Below are 17,277 nucleotides of genomic sequence, written 5' to 3' on the forward strand. Positions count from 1 at the left end.
CACCAGAGGAGAGCAGAGTGCCTGCGGCCTCTAGCCACCCTCCTGCAGACGGTCACTGGCAAAGCACTGAACAAATGCTGGGGGTGTTTCTCTTCCTCCCAGTGCCTGTGTCCCCTTCTCAGTCCTGCTTTCCTTCCCCCGCTCCCTCCTCCTTCCCCTCGCCTCTCCCTCTGAGGGACGCCTCGATGAGCAGAAAGCCCCCACTGGGACTCTGCCTCCCAGGACCTGCCTGGGTTGGAGCATTGTCCGGATGGCAAAGGTTTCCTGCAAAGACTGACTTTCGGAAGCTCCACGGGGGCCACCGATCTTGACCACCACTCATTTGCTATAACTGGCCCAAGCATTTTGACTAATGCAGTGACCACCTAGACCTCCCAGATGGGGTGAAGGTGGCAAGAAGTGAGGGCTCCCGCACTTCCTTAGCAAGGTGCATCTGATGGTTGTGAGAGTCCAGCCATCAGGGGCACCAATATTGGACAGTACCTCCTGGGCTGGCCAAGCTGGACAGTCTGGGCCATACCCAGCAGGCAATCCCTAATCTTCTGAGACCAGGGCAAAGCTTTTCAGTGTTGCCAACCCCGCCACCCGCCTCACCTTGGGAAATAAGAGAACGCTAAGGCACCCCTCAGCTTTGGGATTCCTCAGGAAGACCTCACCTTGAAGAGAACTCAGAGCGTCCAGCACCAGCCTGGACACACTGGGCCCCACCCCGTCCAACCTCCTTAGGCCAAACACAGGAGAGCCCCGCAGAGCCAGGTCAAGAGCGTTCTCTTAGGGCAGACCTTCTCTGTGACATCTGACCCTCATCTGACTGAGGGGCCATTCTGTTCTCAGAAGAGAAAATACCAATAGCCCAGGGGAGAGGCAAGAGGGAGGGTTCAGAGCTTCAGGCACCCTCCCCTTTCAGGTTTCCCAGCCATAAAGTGGTGGTAATATCTCCGGTGCAGGGTTATTAGACCCAGCGAGGAGTGTGGTGGCTCCTCCACTCACAAGAGCAATGCCAAGACAGTACAATCCAGGCATTCACACTGTTGCTCTGAATTCCTTGGAGAGCCTTCTGACGCGTGGGCATTTAGAGCCCCCTCCTGCTAGTGGCTTCCTGGATCCCTAGCTGTGTGACTTTGGAGAAGCCATTTAACCTCTCTGTACCTTCATTAGATGCTCAGGGACTGAGTAAACGTTCATGTGGTCAGGTGTGGGCAGAGGGATGGGAGGCAATGGCAGGGTCCATTGGAGAGGGCACCAAGGCCCAGGGGAGACTCAGGGAGACTGGGAGGCCACCCTTACTGAGTCCCTCATGGATCTCCACTCCCCTTGCTCTCTGTGGTGAGGTAAATAAGGGAAGGCGGTCCATATGGTAAATTGGCCCCTAGGAAAGGCCCCAGGGGCTTCTGACAGGGCCCAGCCTCTTCCCTATCCCCATCCCTGTGGCTCTCTCTCTATTCCTTCATCAGGAGTCTCTCTCTCTTCTGGAGCTTAGAGAATCAACTATCTCCACAAGGTGAACTTGACCCATTGTGGGCTGTGGCGTTTTTATAGTCACATGCCTGGGCACGTGTGTCTGCTTGTGTCTGTGTGTACAATCCAGCAGTCGTGTCTGCCCTAGGCGATTTCTTCATATTTCCTGCTCCCACCTCTCCTGCCTTGAACAACAATGACAACCAACAATTATATCACACTTCCCATGCCCCAGGCACTGTTCTAAGTGCTTTATCTGTGATAGTACAATCCCATATGGTAGACCAGGGATGGCGAACCTTTTGAGCTCGGCATGTCAGCATTTTGAAAACCCTAACTTAACTCTGGTGCCGTGTCACATATAGAGATTTTTTGATATTTGCAACCATAGTAAAACAAAGATTTATATTTTTGATATTTATTTTATATATTTAAATGCCATTTAACAAAGAAAAATCAACCAAAAAAATGAGTTCGCGTGTCACCTCTGACACCCGTGTCATAGGTTCGCCATCACTGAAGTAGACAGTACTATGTATTGCCATTTTATAGCAGATGAGGAAATCAAGGCACAGAGAAGTTAAGTAGCTTCCTCAAGATCACACAGCCAGTAAATAGCAGAGGCAGGTTCACATCCAGGCAGTCTGACCTCAAAGTCTGTGCTTTTTACCTCTAAGGTACACAGCACCCTGAATGTAGAAGGCCTGCAGCAACTCAGGGTTGCAGTCCAACCCTCCCAACTCCCATCCCATCGCGGGGCAGGTTGCTGAAATAGGACGGCCACAAGCAGTGAGGGTGGGGGCCACCCTTCTAGGCACACTGAGGCACGGCTTCAAAGAGCCAGCCTGAGCAGAACAGCCCAGGAAATAGCCACACAGGCATGTCAGTGAAGAGGCTGCAGACTCGGAGCTGGGTTGCCTCACAGTCCACACGGTGACAAGCTCTGCAAATAGCAGCCAGAACCACGGGACTAAAGAAGAGTCTCATGTGTGCACAGTTTGGAAAGGACATAGAGAGACAACAGTTGTCCATAGGAGCACCGTCTTTAAATAGAAAAGAGCCTGAAATACACCCTGAGCGCTCCCCCCCCCCCCCCCCACACACACACTCCACCCAGGGCCAGCTAAGTGACTGAACAAATGCCTTAGCTGTGCCGGTGGCGAGGGGGGGAAACCTAGTGCCCTGGCAGCTCCTGACTTTCTGTTCCTATTTAAACTGTCTGAATTGGGAGCATCGACAAGCTCCCAAATTAGCTTTTTAAATAGAAGCTGAGAGTTAAAGGAAAAGCGGCCGTGTCATGGGGGAAAAGCAAGTGAAAATCCCGGCCAGGCCAGGCCAGAGGCAGAGAAGGGGGAGGGCGAGGCCCCTAGAAGGAGGCAGGAGAGGCAGGAGCCAGGGAGGGAGGAGGGCCCATCTCCGGGGCAGGGCCTCCCTTCTGCCCCTCACTAGCTCTCTCTCATTTTCCAGGTCACCTGGTTGTGAGAAGGGCCGTAAATAAAACCCAAGCTGGCCTAGAGTAGGAATTCAAATCTTTCATATTTTCCTGTAGATTTTTTCTCAACAGAAAGGAGAATATAATCTACAGATAGTTCACTTAAACGATGAGATGAGAGCCTGAGAGGAATGGGGGCCAGGTGTGTGGGGAGGGGTTGCGGGGGGGGGGGGGGGGTTGTTTGAATCAGAGTCCTGCCTTCAAGCAGGGCAACAAGATCAGGACAGCAGGTGGCCCATCATGTGACCTCTCTGAGAAGGAAGGATGCTCTCAGCTAACTGCTCCCCAAAGCCTCCAAGCTTTGGGGCAGACCCAGCTGCTGAGTACCTCCAAGATGCAAAACAAAGATGGGAATGTACAAGAGTTCAAACCTGGGCAGAAATAAAATACTGGGTTTTAACTGTCCGGAGGTGGACTTGGGGGTGGGGACTGAGGGCCCCTCCTGGCCCTGCCCACCAGCTCTGAGGCACTTCCAGGGGGCACAGAAGTTAAGGCCAGCAGTGGGGAGAAAATTCACTCTCCCCCAGAGGGAAGGGAGGAGGGAAGTGGCAGCAGTGCCAGGGCCTTCCCTGAATTCTTCCCCTCTCTGCCAGGGAGTGGCAGTGTTGTTAATCATTATTACTGTATGCAAATAAGTATGCAAATCCCACAGGGCTTGGGGACTCCAGGCAAATGCTAGTGCAGCCCACGCCCACCTCTTGAAGGGCCAATTGTGCGCCTTTCAGACTGACACTCTGGAGGGGGCTTTGGGGAGAGTGGGAGGAGTGAGTGAAAGGGGGGCTCCAAGCTCCCAGGGGGCACTGGGGCCTACATCACAATGACCCGCCCTCCCCCCTTAATCTGGAACAGGACGGGGGTTCTCACAAGCGAGAAGCCCCCTTCTGGATCAGAGAGGTCCTTTCCCAGCCCCCGCCCAGCTAGGACAGCCTTTCCAGCACACCCTCCCCTTCGCTCCTCACTTCTCTTTTTGCTCGGTCTCTCTCTGGGGCAGGCACCTCTCCGCACCCAGAGCTGTGATCGCTCAAGTCCTGCATTCCGGTGCTGCTGCCCAGCGCCAGGCCGAGGTCCTGGGTTCCTGGCATCGGGCCACAGACACGGAAATTTAGAGCCGGGGGTCTCACAGTCGGAGGGGACGCCCGCAAGTGTGGGAGTCTGGGTCGCATATCACTCCAGGAATGCTGTGGGGAGGTGAGGGAGGACCGCTGCCCTTTGGCACATGCCGACGGTCCGTTCCCCATCCTGGGCCGACGCACCAGGCAGTGGGAAATCCACGGGCTTCAGGGACGGACCTACGGACTGGACGGACCCGGATTGAGAGTTCACGCTCCCAAGTCCGGACTCAGATCTGGGTACTGGGTTCACTTTGGCGGGGTAGGAGGTGGAATCCCTACCTTCAGGGGGTGCCCCTCGCGCTCCAGGAGGAGAGCAGCTCTTATGCGGGGTCAGGGCAGGGTGTGTGTCCTCCCCCCACCCCACCCCTGGGACCTGCCCAGAGCCAGCACCTGGAGCTGAGGCGCAGCCAGCCGGAGAGCTTGCGCGGTGGCGGGTTTCACTTCACCAGGTGGCCGGGCTCGCCAAAAGCAGGGGCTGGTGTCGGGTGGACAGTCGGCGAGAAACAGACACGCAGCTCGGTCCCCACACACCCCGTGCGCGCACACACAGGCTCTCCCGGCCACCTCTCCCTACAAACACGCCTCCAGCGCCCACTCCCTGCTCAACCCCCACCCAAGCCGCACTCACCTCGCCACGCTCACCCCCGTGCCCACCCTCGCGGGCACACTCCGCCACCTCCAGGCACACCCTAGGATTCCTCCACTCGCGGGGGAGACGCATCAGGCTCTGCCTCGTCTCCCCACCCCCCAACCCCGCTCACGCGCGCGCCCCTCTACACACACACACACACACACACACACACACACACGCACACGCGCGCACACACACACCCTCGTGCAGGGGGAGTCACTCCCCCTCACGCCCTCGCCCTGGGCACCCTTCGCTGCGAGCCTGGGCGCTCGGCGTCTCTCCCTCCGCTGCCTGGGGGCCCGCGCTCCCCAGCCGCTCGCCGGCAGGGATCGGTAGGGAGCCCAGGGCGCAGTCTCGCAGCCTCCCCCGACTGTCCTCTCCGCCCCGCCCGCGCCGCGCCCTCACCGCCTCTCCCTTTGGGAGAGGGACCTCGCCAGGCAGCCCGTGGCCCGCCGGCTCCGCTCGCGCGGCGCCGGCAGCGGCGGGGGCAGGGAGCGAGCCCGCGAGCCCGCGAGCGAGCCGAGCCGACTGGCGAGGCAGGAGGGGACGCGCTGCTGAGCCGGGGCTGGGGCGGCGGGGGAGGGAGGGCCCCGCGGACTGAGGGACGTGAACGGACTGAGCGAGGGAGGGAGCGAGACTTCACTGGCGAGGAGGCAGCTGCTGGGCGCTCCCCGGCTGCTGGGCGCTCGGCGCCTCCGCGGCCCCCCAGCCGGAGCTTCCTCGCGCTCGCAGGGCGCGGGGCCGGGGCCGGGCTGGCTTCGTCGAAGGTAAGAGGGACGCGACCGAGCCTCCCGGAGCCTGGAAGTGTACGGAGCGCGGCTCCCACGCCTGTTGCTCCTGCTGCCCACGCGGCACCCTCCCACTCGAGCCCGGGCGGGTGGGCGCTGGGGCGCCGGAAGGATGGGGGGTGGGGCCGGCGCCGCGGGGGAGCAGGCAGCCGGCCCGAGGCTTCTGTTCCCTCGGGCTGCGGATCCACCTCCGGGCAGCTCAGCGAGGCGATGGGCGATTGGGGGTGGGGGTGTGAACCTCTGCCCTCTTTCCATTGGCCTGCCTTCCCTCAGGGGTGCCAGAGGCAGCGCCCTGGGATCCGGCGGCAGGTGGCGACGGCTTGCTCGGCACCCCTTCTTTGTGAGAAGAGCAGAGAAATGGCCGAGGTCGGAAGCAGGGAGCAGTTTGGGGCGCTTCTCAAAGTTCTCCAGCCGGCGGGTGCCTACCGGAGGCTGGGGCCCGCACCTCTGGTCCCCACTCCGCCGCTTTTACCCTGCGAGCTCTGGGGGGAAAGGCCGCCAAGGGACCGCAGGAGGCCAGCGCCCCTGGGAGGGGGTAGACAGACTCACTTTGTGTGGTGTTTACACTGGGGACGGACAGGGTGCGGAAAGATCTGGGTAGAGAAGTTACCTGGAATCAACTGAATTCCTGCACTTGCTTAGTGTTGACATTTGAATCAAGTCCAAGATGTCCTGCTTTTTTTTTTTTTTTTTTTTTTATCCCGGGCAGCCGTGACATGTCAGCAACAGGCGGAGGTTCCGGACCTGGAATCTTATAGCAAAGGCTCCGCTGTATTTCTTGAGAGAGGGTGTCTGAACTTCCTCAGGATCCGGGGCACAAAGCGATCTGTTTATGAGATCCGGCAAGGGTTGCTGTACGGTGCGTGTTGGCATTTTGCGTGAATGTACGTGATGGTTAAATGTACGCTGTATTTACTGTCACTTGAAGGGTACTTGGGTGTTTTAGTTCTGCAGAAAGGGGGCCTGGGCGTGCAGGAACTCCATGCAAAGCATCTGTGCATTTCCCCATGTGGAAATGCTGGCACATGGTCAGGAATGGATATGTTTATTTTCCCTTGTCACTACTTGAATGAGCAAAATGCAAGCGCACAAGAGACCCCCAGAGGACGAAAGATTAGTAGCTTGCTCCCTTTTGCTGTTGAGGCTGGAAAAAAAAGGAGCGAGTTCAGGAAAGTGCTGCGGTCAGCCTAGGAGTGGCCCTGTGGGAGAAGAGGACCTGGGTGGGTATCCCAGGCCTGTACCCCAAGGGTCCCCAGCTTGGCACCCTGTCAGTTGGCACCCTGCCGGCCCAAACCCTGTGGGCACAGGAGAAAGCCCCCTGGATTGTCAGGACCCTCCCCTCCCCCAGACTGGCCTCATTCTGGGCTCAGCGATATGATATCCATTTGTGAGAAGTAAAAGTTTACAGGGGCTCTGCACCTCCGCACTCTGCCGAGGTCACTGAAGGGCAGGCCTTGGCGATGCGACTTTTCCGCTGCCTTGAGCCTGTGCTCAGGTTAGGCGCCAATGCCCAGGACAGGCCGTCTGGCCACTTTGCCCACTTTGGGCCCTCTCCCTCCCAAGCAGGAGCTGTCTAACGGAGAGGACTTTTTACAGCTGGGGGGGGGGGGGGTGTTTCCCTTTTGCAGGATTTTCTGCCTTTGTCATTTCAGCACTCACCTGTTTAAATGTCTTTTTCCCGGCTGCCCCCACCCCCACCTTTCCCACTGTCAAACTCCTCTGCCAAAAACAAAAATAGCTTCAGAGTTTTCATCTGTAAGGCGTCCACGTCCTAGTAAAACCCCGGCATTTAGGCATGCGCAGTGCCATTGGCTGGAAATGGGGCCGCACTGTTGTGCCTGTTGCAGGAATTCATACCCAGGTCGGCTCCAGGAGGTGTCGGTGCCCATCAGGGGGCCCACGCTGCAGTGAGAGCCACCGGAAGCCCTGCTTCAGCCGGCCATGTCTGCAGGCTTGTGTGGAGGCATGGCTGGGGTGGCTGCAGGCATGGTATCCGGTGGGACTTTTCCTCCCCTTCCAAAACCTGCATGTTCCCCCCACAACACACAACACACACACACACACACACACACACACACACACACACACACGCAGAAAGTAGCAGTGGGGTAATTGCTCCTTTTTTTAGTACCTTTTACTAGGGGTCAGGGCTTGTGCCCCCTCCTGGTTGTCAAGTAACACTGGAGGCATCATGGCCTTTGCCCTGTGGTGGGGGAGAAGGGGCGTGGGGAAGCAGGGCAGTGGCCTGGCCAAGCCCTTGACTCCGTGTTGAGAATGCCTGGGTTTAAAGCTCTCTGCCCACTTCCTACATCACCTCGTACAGCTCCTCATGCTTCGTCTTCCTCATCTGCAAAATGGGGGCAACGGTGGTGTCTGCCCCTCGGGTTGTTGGCGGGGCCAGTTGAGATGGTCCATGCCGGCATGTGGCACTGTGCCCGGCACCAGCAGGCCTCAGGGAACCTCCGCTGCTGTTCTTCTCACAGGGGGACCCAGAGAAGCAATTAGCGCCATTGCAGGCTCAGACTGCTAAGGTGGGGTCCCTGTCCCCCCTTCCCGACCAGTGCATATTAGATTCTTCCCATGCTGCTGTGGGGAAGGCACGAGAGAGTCCAGAGGAGACAGGGCCGTGCCTGGCCTGCAGTAACTGCCCAATTACTGTGAGCCATGATTGCTAAGAAGACACGAGAAGCATCTGTAATCCAGGCCAGAGGGAACGGGTGCTAGAGATGAGGGGCAACACCGTATGGGAGCCCACAGGAGGAGAGAATTTCATGGTGGGCGAGGTGGGGGGCACCACAGTGAGGGTGAAGGCCAGGTGGGAATCTAAAAGGGCTGGAGGGGGAGGATGTTGCCAAGAGGAGGAAGGGAGCATGTCCAGAGACAGATCCCCACAGGTCTGTGCATGAGCCGTCTGAGATCTCACTGCTGGAGGGAATGGGCGCATGTTACCCGGGGCAGGAATGGTAAGCCAGGAGCCGGCTGTGGGAGTGCTGCAGTGCTGGGCCCAGTTTGAATTTGATTTTGGAAGCTGTGGGGTACGGCCATCAGAGCAAGGCTTAGGGAGATGACCGAGCAGCATGGATTTCTGGGGAACAGGAGAAACGGTGCGGGTGGGGGTGAAGACAAGCAGGCCAGGGGGAAGGAGGCCTGAAGGGACTGGGACCTTCATGCGGGCAGTCAGAGCCGTGGTCTCATTATTTGGCGACTCTTTGGGTGGAGCAATGAGGAAGGAGGCCAAGGTGACAGGCCTGGGGTCAGGGATGCTGAGAGTAAAGGGAGAAGAGCAGCTTCTTGCAAGTAGGGAGACCCAGCTAAGCCTCTCCTGTTCCGGGGCACCCGGTGGGAAAGGCCAGTGGCAGCCCAGGAGTGAGAGGAGGTACAGACCTGAAAAGCCTAGAGCTGGGAGTCAGGAGAAGGAAGAGGGTTTGACAAGGAGAGATGGAGCTCAGATCCCATGATAAGGCTCACCTCTGCCTCATTTCTTTCTTTTTTTAAAAAAACCCCACTTTATTTATTAATACTTTTCTATTGATTTCAGAGAGGAAGGGAGAGGGAGAGAGAGAGAGATAGGAACATCAATGATGAGAGAGAATCCTTGATCGGCTGCCTCCTGCACACCCCCCACTGGGGACTGAGCCCGCAACAGGGCATGTGCCCTTGACCGGACTCAAACCTGGGACCCTTCAGGCCGACGCTCTATCCATTGAGCCAAACTGGCTAGGGCATCCTCATTTCTTTAAACACAGAATCAAACCAACTGCATTCCAGAGGGCCCCAATAATTCTGAGTAAGGATTGGTTCTGAGTGATCGATTTAGGATTCGTGAACACGAGTGTGTTAACCCCAAACAGTTTCCCGTCATGTTACGTGTGTTTCTGTGTCACCACATGGCTATCCACAGATGGTGTACATTTGGGGATTGCAGAGCCATCTCACTGTTGTCTTTAAAAAGCCAGATCTGGGAAGGTAAAACTGTTTCCTAAAGCCAAATATAATTCTCCCGGCCATTGTTCCCTCCGTGCAGGCAGGGGGTGGGGAGGGGCGTGCACAGTGTGGTCCGAGAGCGGTGGGGGCGGAGACCAGGAACTGCCTAGGGCCGGGTAGGGCCAGGTGACAGAGGCTGGCATGGGGAAGAGTATTGTTATATAACCCATGGGAGCTAAGGATGGTGGGCAGATGGAGACGGGAGGCGAGGAATCTGGAGATGGCAGTGAGCGTGGATCAGCTTCCTCTGGGAGGGAGAGGGGCAGTGCATGCGAGGCAGGTGAATGAAGAATCGCAGAGTCCTTCACAGGAGGGGAGGGGCCCCTGCCCAGCCTCAGAGCCTGTCCCATCTTCCTGTCGTGGTTCTGAGGGTCGCGATTGGACACTAGGTGGCTGGGTGTCTCAGAGAGTAACACTCCCGTGGGGGCAGCCTTCTCCATTGGACTTGGGGACAGAGCTCCACCGAGCCCTGAGCCTGCCGTAGTCACCGGCCATCTCACAGAACATTCCAGGCTGGGCAACCCCAGCCTCCTCACCAGCGAGGAGTGGAAAGAAAGTGTTCCCCTGAGTTCCTTCATCCACACCCCATTCCTGATTGCCCTGGTGGGTGAAGAGAGAAATAAAAATTAGCATGTTTATTCCACTTTGAAATTCGTTTAATGAGAACTCATTTACCCTCTCCCGATTTGAATTCGCAAGAAGGCCATAACCTTTCAGAGCTGATTATTTCCCGGGTCTCCCCCCATCTTCCTGCAAAAGAGGCGTTCCCTCCACATGCTCTGAGCCCTCTCGGAACTTGACAATTTGTCAGGCAGGCGGCAACATCTGGTGATCCACACGCCGCACCCCCGTGCTAGGTGCACTCCCCACGGAGGACAGAACTGTCCTCTCTCGGGTGGTCATTTCCATTTCATTCATTTGCTTTTAAGACGTTTGCTGTATCCCTCACCAGTGACCCTTCCCAGAGTCCCACGTCCCACCTGCTTGCCCATCAGGACTCACCTGGCTCTCTCCTCTCTCCTCCTGTCTCCCAGGGGTCACTGCACTGAGTCCAAGCTGGTGTGCACAGTCTGCGCGGTGGCCGCCCCGGCGCTGGAGTCACCATGGCGGCGGGAGTGGCAGCCTGGCTGCCTTTTGCGAGGGCTGCGGCCATCGGGTGGATGCCAGTGGCCAACTGCCCCATGCCCCTGGCCCCGACCGACAAGAACAAGCGTCAGGACGAGCTGATCGTGCTCAACGTGAGCGGGCGAAGGTTCGAGACCTGGCGGACCACACTGGAGCGCTACCCAGACACGCTGCTGGGCAGCACGGAGAAGGAGTTCTTCTTCAACGAGGACACCAAGGAGTACTTCTTTGACCGGGACCCCGAGGTGTTCCGCTGCGTGCTCAACTTCTACCGCACCGGGAAGCTGCACTACCCGCGCTACGAGTGCATCTCGGCCTACGACGACGAGCTGGCCTTCTACGGCATCCTCCCCGAGATCATCGGCGACTGCTGCTACGAGGAGTACAAGGACCGCAAGCGGGAGAACGCCGAGCGGCTGCAGGACGACCTCGACTCGGAGAACAACCAGGAGTCCATGCCCTCGCTCAGCTTCCGCCAGACCATGTGGCGCGCCTTCGAGAACCCGCACACCAGCACAATGGCCTTGGTCTTCTACTACGTGACTGGCTTCTTCATCGCCGTCTCGGTCATCACCAACGTGGTGGAGACGGTGCCGTGCGGCACGGTGCCCGGGAGCAAGGAGCTGCCGTGTGGCGAGCGCTACTCGGTGGCCTTCTTCTGCCTGGACACGGCGTGTGTCATGATCTTCACCGTGGAGTACCTCCTCCGGCTCTTCGCCGCGCCCAGCCGCTACCGCTTCATCCGCAGCGTGATGAGCATCATCGACGTGGTAGCCATCATGCCCTACTACATCGGCCTGGTCATGACCAACAACGAGGACGTGTCGGGCGCCTTCGTCACGCTGCGGGTCTTCCGCGTCTTCCGGATCTTCAAGTTCTCCAGACACTCGCAGGGCCTGCGGATCCTGGGCTACACGCTCAAGAGCTGTGCCTCCGAACTCGGCTTTCTCCTCTTCTCCCTCACCATGGCCATCATCATCTTCGCCACTGTGATGTTCTACGCCGAGAAGGGCTCCTCTGCCAGCAAGTTCACAAGCATCCCTGCCTCCTTTTGGTACACCATTGTCACCATGACGACACTGGGGTAAGTGGGTGCTGGCGGCCTGGAGCAGGGCCGTGGCAATGGGGCGGCGTAGCCCTGGATGGTGTCAGGGTTGGCAGAGAGGATGGAGAGGTGTATCCAACATGTGTGACAAGGAAAGTTGCCTGATCACAAGGGGAAAGCACATGACTGATTCGTTTGGGGGCAGTGGCTTGCTCCGAATTGAGTGTTCTGTAGGTGTATTTTATAAAACTTAGAAAGTTAAGTCACCGTTTCTTTTTTCGACCATGCATTCTGTGTGTTGGGGGGTGGGGAGGCAATGGCTGCATTTTATTTACATCTGTGCTTATAAAGAAGAGAAACAGTGCAGCCCGTGGGGAGGAAAAGGCTGTGAGGGTTTGGTGAGTATCACCAGGAGGGGACATACTTGCATTAACGGAAGACACCGGCAGCACTCTTTTCGGACCCTCCCAGCATTTGTTTGTAGCGTATTTGCAGGCTGACTTCCCTTTTGCCTCACTTGTCCTTTCTGCTACCCCAGATGCCCAAGGTTCCGTAGTTCTTCCTCGCTGAAGGAGGAGCAGCCTTGCTTTCTCAGCCCGCCTCTGTGATGGGATGGCCTGGCTACCTGGGCGATTGTGAGGTTGTCCGAAGGAATCGTGGTCAGACACAGAAGCGGCAGTATTGTCAAAGGGAGGGGCAAGGACGCTCAGCACGGTCGCCGGTGACTCTGTCTCTTCCACCTCCCAGAGGTCCCCTCTCCAACCGAGGTCACAGAAAAGTATTTATGGTCCTGGGATGTGAAGAAGGAGAAGAAAAAGGGGGCTCAGGAAGGAGAGTACAATTTCCCCTCTAACAGGATTAGGGTCAATGAAGGCAGCTTTAGGGAGACCTGTATTTCTTAGGGTTTCTGCTTCAGCCGTTGCAAGTCACGGAGGCTAATACAAACCCCCTTCACAATTCATGTGCTGGGTCTATATTTGTTTAGGCCAGGAAGCATTATATTGCTGGTGGAGAATTCATGAAACTTTTTATTTGGTCTTTGACAATTCGTTTGGTGGCGTCCTGGTGATTTGATTTTTCGTGGCTGAAACCCTGTGGCCGCTGGTGTGGGTTTTTCTGTAGTGCTGGGCGTGCTTCTTGGGAATGACTGAACAGGTGATTACATTTGTCACTCTGCCACATCGGAGGGAGTAGCAAGGGGGCGAGCAAGGGGTGTCATTGTCAATCTGTGAAGGCCACTTTGGGTGGGGCATTCCCTTTACCTCTTGTCTGTCTGACAGAGGTCGTCCTGCCCCTCCTCCCACTCTGCCACACACTCTTCTTCAAACACTGTTCCCACCCAGAACGGGTAAGAATGTCTGCTCATCTGACCTTGTGTTTCTTGGCTCCGGTAGCAGATGTGGGCGCTCGGGTCTGATGGGATATTAGGGATCAAATGGGCCAGAGAGCATGCGTGCCCTGTGTCAGAAGAAGCAGGCATCTTTGTCCTTCCAGGCTGACCCTGGCCATCCCGTCACATGGGAGACCTCGTCCGTGGCCAGGAGCTGCCTGGCTGTGCTTCTGATGTGGCTCTGACTGCCTAGTGCCCTCACGTGCCCTTTGAGGGGCCTCATGACACCAGAGTGATATCTCAGACTGCCGTGGGGAGAAGACAGGGCAGATGGAGGGCAGTGAGCGCTAAAATGGGATTGTTTCAGGGGACACCAGTGGCTGCTTCAGTGGCCACCTCCTATTACTTTTTATTATTAGGGTAGCAGCATGTGTGTGTCTACTATCTGTCAGCTGTGTGCTGAGCACTTTGCATATATTATCTCTTTAAGTCTTCACAACAGCCTTGCAAGGTAGGAAAGATTATTTGAAGATGCAGAAGGTGAGGATCAGAGAGGTTAAGTATGTTTCTGGAGTCACATAGCTGATAACGGCCGGAGCTTATTTTTAAATACCAGTCTGGCTGCCTCCATCCAGTGCCCTTTCTCCTTTCACTCACCACCACTTGTTTCCATGCCATCAGGGCCCATGGGTGGGAATCAGACCTTCGGAGTTATTACTTTTTTTATTCTGGTTGTATCTCGATTCGTGAAAGTATTGGTGCAGTGAGTACTACATGGCAGGCACTGCTCTAGGCACACAGGGATTTTATAAATTAAACAGTTCTTTCTGGCAAGTCAAAATACTGCCTTCCAATGAATGCTGCTTTCATAGAAAATCCCAGCATTCTATTGCCGCCCGGCAGACCATTATTTTCTGTAGCCTTCGCCCTGTAGGTCAAAGGGCAAGTCCATTGTCAGGGATGGATAGTCTTGGCCTCATTTACTGTCTTGGGAGAGAGCAAGAAGCCTGTGCCAGAGAGTGAAGGCAAAGAGGAAGGGAAGGGTACCTCCATGGGAGAATCATGCTTTCCCTGACTGTGGGCTGCACACCCTTCCTTCCCTCATGCATCCAACTGTCTAGGAGGGCCTGGCTGGTGTGGCTCAGTGGTTGAGCATAGGCCTATGAACCAGGAGGTCATGGTTTGACTTCCGGTCAGGGCACATGCCCTGGTTGCAGGCTCAATCCCCAGTGTGTGTGTGCAGGAGGCAGCCAATCAATGATTCTCTTTCATCATTGATGTTTCTGTCTCTCTCTCTCCCTCTCCCTTCCTCTCTGAAATCAATAAAAAATTTTTAAAATATATATCTAGGAGGAGAAGCTAGTGGGCAAGAAAGTAGCATCTTCCTTAACCTTGTAAGCAGTGTTCTCCTTCCCCTCCACCCTGGTCGCCGTCATCCAGTGCTGGATCGAGCTGCTTTGACTGTGACCTGAGTTGCAGTTGGAACCATCACCAGGCTCACTGCTTGGCTAGACATAGCAGGTGCTTGGCAAGATGCTTTTTAAGGAATAAGTCGATGTGAATGGGGCGCCTTTTCCATTTGCTTGGTCTACTATTCTCAGTGCCTTCCAGACCTGCCTGTCCTCTCTCTAGGTGGACCCTAGGTCTGTGCTCTGCCCCAGGCCTGGCCCCCTGGGAGAGAGGAGAGCAGCCTTCACCTGGAGTCTGGCCTATCCCCTGAGATGCTCTGTGGCATCGAGGAGGTCTTCTGGCCCTTATCGGAGATCTTACTGACTCAACCCTGGAAGCCTTTATCTGCCCTGGCTGGTTTCTGTCCCGAGCACATCCACTGGCTAGCTGTAGGCCTGTGGACCATTCCAGAAAGCTTGTCTGTTTTTTACTCTCTGCTGTCACTGGGGGCTGTGGAATATCAAAGGCCAGTATTCTGCCACATGCCACATTCTCTCTGGTTGCTTCTAAGAGCTCCTAGCAGACACCTGTCTCCCAGCCCTCCTCACCCTAATCTCTCCCTGGGCTCCTGTTTCCCGTCTGGAGAGACCATCTTCAGCTCCTCAGAGCAGGCCTGACCGGCAGGCCGAGGGCCATGTGCCCATGGAGGAGGTGGCTCTTCCTGGCTCAGGCTGCCTCTCTGCCTGCTTTCCCAGGACTCGCTGATGAGTGACTCAGGTGTCTTCCGGGGAGGGATCTCCTGGAGCCGATTATTCCCGTTTATTTAATATCTCAAAATATCTTAAACATACAGAACAACAGCTCCACCACCACCCAGGCCCCAGGGTGGCCTTCCTCTGAAGCCTCCGGTGCTGGGGGGAGACGCCTGCACCCAGCCCACGCTTCCCTTCTGCCCCCTTGACAGTTGAGCTCCCAAATGCCCTATTAAAGGATTAATTTCTGTGCTCATAATTGATGTTATAAATAGAGTAAATCCTCATTTATCTCCGTTAACAGAGGGAAGGGATAATGCAGAACTCCCAATATTAAATAAGACCAACTCATCTTATTTGGGGAATTAGTTTGGGAATGTATTATATATCGCAGGCTTTTTCAAAGCCGATTTTCCTTCTTAACTTTGTTTGACTTTGCTTGGGATGACAATTGGCCTGGTGCCTGAGTCCGTCTGTGGGTGAAGCCCTGGGGGCGCCGCATCCGGGCCGGGGGAAGCCTTGTGAGCGGGCATCCACCAGGGCCATCGAGGGCCAGCTCCGGGCCCAGCTCCAGGCCCGGATGGGATGTGGTCCTCTTGGCTATCTTTGGGAGGGGAAGGCGTGTTGGGAAGGGCAAGGGGCAGTGTCGCTCCTGGTGAGATGCCCAGTGCTGCTGGTTGGCTTGGTTATGTAATTGTGACCAGCAGCCTCTGCCACCACATGCCCCATGATGAGAGAGCTTCGACAGTGTCCAAAAATCACTTTAACGACAGCAGAATCAATTTTTACTTCTTCCAAGCATGAAGCAGCCTCCGGGTGATTTGCATTTCCCTTTGAAACGTAATCCTGGAGGGGGCTTGCCTGAGGTTTTGGGAGAGGGGAGCCAAGCCTGGGAGATCAATGCAGGCGCAGCACAGAACAGGGTACTTGATCGAGCTCTGAGATCTGTTTGTGTTAACCCTTCAATCCCTAAAATTCCGGCTGCATCTTCATCCAGTCTCTGGGTGCCCCCGACTCTCGTCCCAGTTCCCAAGTGCCTGGGCCCAGGACACTGGTCAGTAATTTCCGCCTGGATGGTGGAGGGTCCCTGCCCAGGGCATGTGATCGAGTGCACTTACTGGGAATGATTGGCCTCGATGTCTTTTCTTGGTTTGACTTTTCTTAAGTTCTCTGGTGCTAAAAAGCTCCTAAGAGCGGGTGCAGACCTGCATCCCCAAAAAGGAGTCATTCATTTATTTGAAATGTACTGAGTGCCCACTGTGTGCCAGTCAGCATGGTAGCTCTAAGAATACACAGGCCCTTGGGTTGCACATCAGCCCAGTGTAAGGTACAGACAAAATTAATGGGATGAGACTCAGTTCTCTTCCTTTGAACCAAAACAAGGGAGGGCGGGACGAGCAGTGGACCAAGGTTCAGAGGCCTCTGCTCATGCTCTTCCTGCCCTGTGTCTGCCTAACTCCCACCCTCCTTCAAACCTCAGCCCTCTAGGAGGCCTTCCCTGCCTTCCAGAAGACGGGTACCCCTTCCCTTGCCCCCCATGATAGCCCTTGAATATCTCTGTCTTGTCAATTGCCACATTTTATTAACTTTATCTGTTTATCTGTCTTTCCCCACGATGTGATAGAGGTAGACCTCTGTTCCAAAGATCATGTATGATCCATACATAGCACAGGGCAGTAAGCCTCAGTAAACATCTCTTCAACCAAGCCAGTTTGTGCCCCAGCTTACACATTTGCTAACCAACTTCTGGCCATTGTAAGAACCAGTGAAAGTTCTATCCATATGTTAGCTAGACAGGACATTCGCAGGCAGGACAGAGGTGGGAGGCCACACAGGGCATTCTCTGGTTCTGAGGTCAGCCTTAGCAGGATTGGCACTTTCTTGCAAGGGACGTTTAAATTTTGTCTTTCACTATTTTGGCTCCTTGGCCATGTTCCCCACTGTAGACTTGGGGGCCTGGAAGGAACAGAAAGGGACCCATAGACAAGCCCCGCCCCCGACACATGAAGTATCCCTCCATTTACTTCCTTAGTGAGCAGATATTTATTGAGTAGCTACTAGGCACTGGATACACAGCAGCAGAGAACAGAGAGTCCCTTATCTTGTGGAGCTTACATTCTATAGAGGAGACCAGGCAGCAAATTGATAAATAAATACTTCCCACGGGGCAG

General features: G+C 55.8%; 1 protein-coding gene across 2 annotated transcripts in view; it reads left to right on the forward strand.

The window, feature by feature from the left end:
• The first annotated feature begins 4,973 nt into the window (after nt 1-4,973).
• Nucleotides 4,974-17,277, forward strand: part of KCND3 (potassium voltage-gated channel subfamily D member 3) — a 137,891-nt gene continuing 125,587 nt past the window's right edge. For both annotated transcript variants that reach the window (XM_036343864.1, XM_036343865.1), the window contains exons 1-2: nt 4,974-5,460; nt 10,500-11,674. In XM_036343864.1, coding sequence (XP_036199757.1) covers nt 10,569-11,674 — 1,106 coding nt within the window. In that variant the 5' untranslated portion in view covers nt 4,974-5,460; nt 10,500-10,568. The remainder of the gene's footprint in view (nt 5,461-10,499; nt 11,675-17,277) is intronic.

The sequence above is a fragment of the Myotis myotis genome, unplaced genomic scaffold (assembly GCF_014108235.1).
Source record: "Myotis myotis isolate mMyoMyo1 unplaced genomic scaffold, mMyoMyo1.p scaffold_m19_p_18, whole genome shotgun sequence".
Lineage (NCBI taxonomy): Eukaryota > Metazoa > Chordata > Mammalia > Chiroptera > Vespertilionidae > Myotis > Myotis myotis.